The sequence below is a fragment of the Rattus rattus genome, chromosome 4 (assembly GCF_011064425.1).
Source record: "Rattus rattus isolate New Zealand chromosome 4, Rrattus_CSIRO_v1, whole genome shotgun sequence".
Lineage (NCBI taxonomy): Eukaryota > Metazoa > Chordata > Mammalia > Rodentia > Muridae > Rattus > Rattus rattus.
The window spans coordinates 83,477,457-83,483,456 of NC_046157.1; the positions used below are offsets into that span (position 1 = coordinate 83,477,457).

The following is a 6,000-nucleotide window of genomic DNA, read 5'->3' on the forward strand; positions in this document are numbered from 1 at the left end:
TTTCAAACACATCACCCAGAAAACAGAGTATCTCTACCCTTCAGGACTAGTGTGGTGCATCTGCCATAGCTGAAGCCTACCTGTCCATGTCCTCCAGACCATCCACTGGAGATCCCAGCCGGTCACTGAGCCGACGCCGCTCTGCTGTGCTAACACAGAAGTGGTCATTGCCAACTGTGATCCTTAAACTCTGCTCCAAAGAAGAATCAGAACACAGACCAGGAGAACGTCTCTACAAAAAGTTAAAACAAAAACATATGGTAGTCAACATGACTGCATCTCTATGCCCCAAAATGTTCTCCCTACTTATAAAATTGTTTTGTATCAAGGTAAGGAACCATTCTACAATAAAAAAGAATTTTAGAAGTTTCCTTAGGGGAAAAAACTTTCTGAGACAGAGTTTCTCTGTGTAGGCCTGGCTGTCATAGAATTCACTCTGTAGACCAGGACAGCCTCCAACTCAGGTCCACTTGCCTCTGCTTCCCAAGTGCTAGCATTAAAGGTGTGTGCTACCACAAGAGTTTATATTCTCCATTCACTCCTAAAAATTGTCCACTGTGCAGCAGAGGCTACACAGAAAGATTCTGTCTCAAAAAAACAAAACAAAACAACAACAACAAAAAGACCTCTTATTCTTATGGGACATAAGAATAGCCAAATAAAAAGCCTTGCTCTCAGAATCTATATATGTCTAACTAAAGGAGGAGAGGCAAAACCAATTAGTTTTAAGTACTTCAGAAGGTATCAATAAGTTGTACAGTCACTAAAAAAATGAACTTTAAAGACAAGGAAAAGGAGGAATCACTCGAGATGGGATGGTTAAAGGCAGCATTTCTGAGATGCTGTCACTAAATGGAAGGTGCAGAGGTCTTTCAAAGAAAATCAGACATTTCAGGCCAAAGGAAACATCTCGGGAATGAATTAGCATGCTTTGGGTAACAGAAAAGAGGCCGGGACACCTGCAGCAACGTGACAGAGAGAAGAGAGACAGAATTAGGAAATTTGGATTTGACACTTAATGTGGTAAGAGCCACAGGAGGGTTTTAAGCATTAGAGTCATGGGACTCAACTATGATTTTCCTCCTGATGCTTGGACTACTTGACCTCTCATTCTCTCAAGGTCTCACTCAATTCAAGACTCCCTCCTCATGAGGCTCTGTCCTTCAAATTATAACTCACTTAATTTTGTTCTTAGCCCTTAATCACATATAACACCCCACAGAATGTCTAACTTCATCTACTTGTCATTGCCGTATCTAACTCATGGTAGATGCTCAATATAAGCTTGTTGAATGTATAAAACTAAGGCTTAAAATCAGTTCGGGGGCTCCAATTAAGAGTGAGTACTATTCTTCCAAAGGACCAGACAGTTCACAGCAGTCACTCAACAGCGGCTAACACCGACCTCCAGGGAATCCAAAGTCAACACAAACATCTATACCCCCATAAATACACACACACACACACACACACACACACACACCAGTCACAGGCACACCTGAATACACACTATTAAAAATATTTTTTTTAAAAAATCAATTTGAGTAGCAAGGCTAAATTATGACGAGGGCAACTATAACAGTCCATGGAAGAGAGAGCAGTGTCACCCAAGGGCTGGTAGGTGATAGGGTAGCCTGGGGGTTTCTCTTGAGGCTACACCTAACAGGTTAGATGAGGAAAATGTTTGCATTGAAGAGAGAAAACATAACATTTTCCTACTGGACAGAGAACTGGAGGGAATACAGTACCCAGAAGAAGGGGGAGGCTATAGCATTCTCTTGATTGCTCTGTAGTGAGGGCTTTGAGAAGTCCAATGTGACAAATCAGATTTTGACCAGAACACTAGAATACTGTAGTGTCACCTGACAGATCACTATCACACCAGCATCTTTTTTTTTTCTTTTTTAAATTAGGATGCTTAAGATCCAAGTCGGGTTTTACATTTTTGTAAGCCCTACTGAGTACTACACCCACCACCACCACCATAAATTAATCTCCCGCTCTGTTCCTCTAGCAGCGCATCTTAACATGTAAAATCGCGGGCTGTCAGAATCAAACATGTGAACTGAACCACAGCTCCATCACCTGTGTGTCACCTCGATCAAGTTACTTAAACCTCTCTGAGCTGGTTCCTTGGCTGTGATGAGTAACACTTACTGCTATTGCTTTACCTCAAGGGACCGTGAGCCCTGAAAGATTGCTGGTAGCTGCTTTCACGTCCCTAGCTGGTGGCAGCAATCACAATGATTGATTATGTACACCTCGCTTCGGAGCAACAGCTTCAACTGAGACTCCATGACAGGTAAAACAACCAGCTTGCTTTGGTTCAAGCTTTCCTCACTGGCCAGCAGGCATTTCAGATGCTTTGCTAAACTCGGGCCTTAAGGGGATGAATTTGACCAAACCCAAGGGAAACGCCAAAGCGCCAGTCAATATGGATGAAATTCCCCTCGCCTTGAACTTTTCCACATAGCAAGATCGAAAGCTCTTCCCAAGAAAGCGGGCATTCTGTTCCAGCCCGGTGACCGAACGGGTCCCGAGTCCGTTATTGTGCAAACAAGGCGCCCAGGGCTGTCGGGAAGCAGAGTAGACTCGGACATTCGGACTCTGGCGTGAGGGCCCGGGAGGTGGGGATCTAGGGGCAACATGGGCGAAGGGTGGGATTACCCGACTGCCGCTGTCGCCTGGATGGTCTCCGCGGCCGTCCCGGGCGAAGTCGGCGCGGGACTCGCCTCGAATGCTGCCTCGGAAGCCACCCAGGCCAGGTGGGTAGTGTCGCCGGCTCCGCGGTGGCGAAGGGGAGCCGCGACGGGCGCGCGGCGGGGACGGGGAGACACGACGACCCCGCGGAGGGGATGGAGAGGCCCGGCGGCCGCGGGGCGGAGAGGGCGAGGCCCGGCGGCCACGGGGCGGGGACGGGGAGCCGCGACGACCCCGAGGCGGGGACGGCGAGGCCCAGCGGCCGCGATGGCCTGAGGGCGAGCGGTGGCGGCGGGCGGGGAGCCGTAGCGAGGAGCAAGAGGGCGGCGGCGACGAGGGGCGGCGTGCCGGGCCTGAGGAGGCGCCCACCGGACGGCCCGGTGGCGGGCCGCTCGCGCCGCCGTCTTTCGGCCGGTGCGAAGAGACAGAGGAGCGGGAGCCACTGCGGTACATGGCGACCGGGAGCGCCGAGGACGCGGCCCCGGAGCGTGCCTCTACAGCTGCAGGTACCGCCGCCAAGACCGCAGCGCGCCGCCCTCGCGGACCCAGCAGCCCCCTCCCCGCGGCCCCGCCCCGTCTCCAAGGCCTGGCCGAGCGCGCCCGGCCGGCCAGCGGTTGGAGGGCGCGGGCACGCGCCGACACACCCCCCCCCCCGCCCCTCCCAGGCTCCCCGCGGCTGGACGCGGAGAGCGGCCGCGCGAGCCGGGGAGCAGTGGGGAGGAGCGCGGAACCCGCGCGAGCACCAGGGACGCGCGCCCTGAGGTGCGCAGGCCCCGCCTCTCGGCCGGCAAGATGGCGACCGGCGAGCCGCCCAGTTCCCCTCCCCCGGCGACCACGTGATGCATAGAGGACCGCCTCCCCATCCCCCCCTCCCGACGCCCGGGAGAGCGGGTTGAATGGGACAAGCCAGGTGTGTCGCCGAGGTCTCAGTAGGTTGGTTCCCAGGCTCCTGGAGCGTGTGTGCTTTTCCTGCCCACAGCCACCCATCTTCACAAAAGATTATAGCGAGAATGCAAATGACACCTACACTCGCACCTAAGCACTGTCAGAAGCTACGCACCACAACGAGCTCCGAAGAAGTCCTTTCCCCACAGAGGAAGCTGTCATTTGACTTTCCAGTTCAGTGATTTATAGAGGTTTCAATTGAGAAATGAGAAAGTGCAGGAAGGTGAAAGTCAACATTAACAGACATCAGTAAAATTTCCAGGAGTTTTGGCCAAGCACAATAGTAAAATGGTGTGGGAGGCCACCATCGGAGCAACCCATACTGTGACAGGCCCGGCAAGTGTTTTGAGATATCATCAGTAGTGCATAGATACACATGGAGCCAAACCTCAGACACAGAAATAGAAGTGAATCTTTAAAAAGGAAAAGACGAGATTAAAAAACATAGGAAAACAGGGCCTGGGCAGAGATAGCTTGGGAGTTCTTTTTCCCAGGACCTTCGAGGTAGCCCACAACCATCTAGGACTCCAGTTCCAAAGGTTCTCACACCATGAAAACAAAAACAAAAATAAGGGAATATGTTGACCCTAAACAATAGCTTCATATTTTTCACCAGCTAAACACAAACCTGGAATTTGTGTAAAAATCGAATTTCTGAACCAGGCAGTGATGGCACAAACCTTTTAATCCTACTACCCAGAGACAGAATCAGGCAAATCTCTGTGTTCCAGGTCAACCTGGTCTACAGAGAGAGTTCCAGGATAGCCAGGGATCTACAGAGAAACCATGTCTCAAAAAACACACAAAAAAACGAGAAAACCATCGAAAAACAAAAATAAGATTTCTGAAAAGAAAAAAAAATGTTAATTTGTTTTAAATTGTTTAAAATATAAGCCAATTTGCTTCATATTTCAATATAAAACCTTGCTGCTCTCCCTCTTTTTTTTTTTTTTTTTTTTTTTTTTTTGAGAGTCAGGCCTCACTACGCAGCCTTAGCTGGTTTTGGAATTTGCTATGTAGATCAGGCTAGCCTTGAAGTCATGGAGCCTCCCACCTGGCACCAGTATAAAAATTTTTACCAGCTGGAGTCCCTTACACTTGCTTATTTTATCCTATATTATTGATATAATTTTTAAATATATGACTTATTTTGATGAAAAAGTTAATCTACCAGAGGTATGTGCCCTGTCTTTATTACACTACTTATGTATTTAGTTATCTACACTCCCATGGAATCTAAGCAGAGGAGGAAAGATAAATCACTATGAATATTTACTTGAAGTCAATGCTTACTGTGCATACTAGGGTCTCAGTTACCTGAGGCTTGTCTCAAACCCAGCTATATCAGAGGATGACCTTGAACCCCTGATTCCTCCGAATGTACCTCCTAAGTGCTAGGAACACAGATATGGAGTTCTGTTATTTAGAATCCAAATCAACACTTTTTTTTTTTTTTTTTTTTTTTTTTTTTGGTTTTTGAGATGATTTCTCCGTGCAGCCTTGGCTGTCCTGGAACTTGTCTGTAGACCAAGCTGGCCCCAAACTCAGAAATTTGCCTGCCTCTGCCTCCTGGAGTGCTGGGATTAGGGTTCCTGCCACCACTGCCTGGCCAGAATCAATACATTTTAAATAAGGGTTTGCTATTCTAGCATTTACATTGTCTCCTCTGTCTTTCTCCAATAATAAACTATTTTTTTTTTTAAGCAAAGAGGCCGGTCTCTACAGTATATAATGAGAAAAATTCCTTCCTGCCCTCCATGCCTGCCCTCTGTAGAATTGTTTCTGTGTCCTGAATGAAACTCTTCGCAGAGCCCTTGACTTTCAAACACTCATCGAGCAGTGGTATTGCAGCATACAGATGCCCAGTCCAGAGTCACAAAGCCTTTCCTGGGCACATAACCTGGATGACCAGGCTTGCAAGGTCCTCCTCATAGCCTTCAAGAGTTCCAGGCTCAAAAACCAAACAAACCTTTAAACTTCCTTTCAGATAACTGCTCCACACCTGACCCTTGGTAAGATTAGGGAGCGGGCTAGACCTCTGTCTAAACTCCTTCTTCTGTGAGTGGAATGGTGGGAGAGGAAACAGAGTCCAAAGGTAATTCTCCAACACAGTCCTCAGCTTTCCCCTCCAGGCTGTGTTAGGAATGCTGGCGGACTGGTCCACCATTTCTCACCGGGTCCCTCTGAGAAGGAACGGAGTACCTGGCGTCTACGAGGTTGCTTTCTGCCTCTGAGGCCTTTGCTGAAAGGTCAAAGACAATAGGAAGAATTGAATTAAACACCTCCCAACGACTGTCGGTCACCAGTTTGATGCACTCTTACTGGACTTTTGATGAAAATGGCTAAGAGTCTTCA

The 6,000-nt window shown here is 48.7% G+C and overlaps 1 protein-coding gene across 3 annotated transcripts in view; it reads right to left on the reverse strand.

Annotated features, from left to right (window-relative positions):
- The window catches only part of Znf318 (zinc finger protein 318), a 38,000-nt gene extending 34,746 nt beyond the window's left edge, over positions 1-3,254 (reverse strand). For 2 of the 3 annotated variants that reach the window (XR_004387690.1, XM_032900628.1), the window contains exons 1-2: positions 2,668-3,254; positions 81-232 (exon numbers count right to left, since the gene is read on the reverse strand). Coding sequence is in view for 2 of the 3 variants with exons in the window: in XM_032900628.1 (XP_032756519.1) it covers positions 81-232; positions 2,668-3,153 (638 nt within the window). In the remaining variant the exon portion in view is untranslated. The remainder of the gene's footprint in view (positions 1-80; positions 233-2,667) is intronic. The other variant, XM_032900627.1, reaches the window with a different exon arrangement.
- Positions 3,255-6,000: the final 2,746 nt, after the last annotated feature.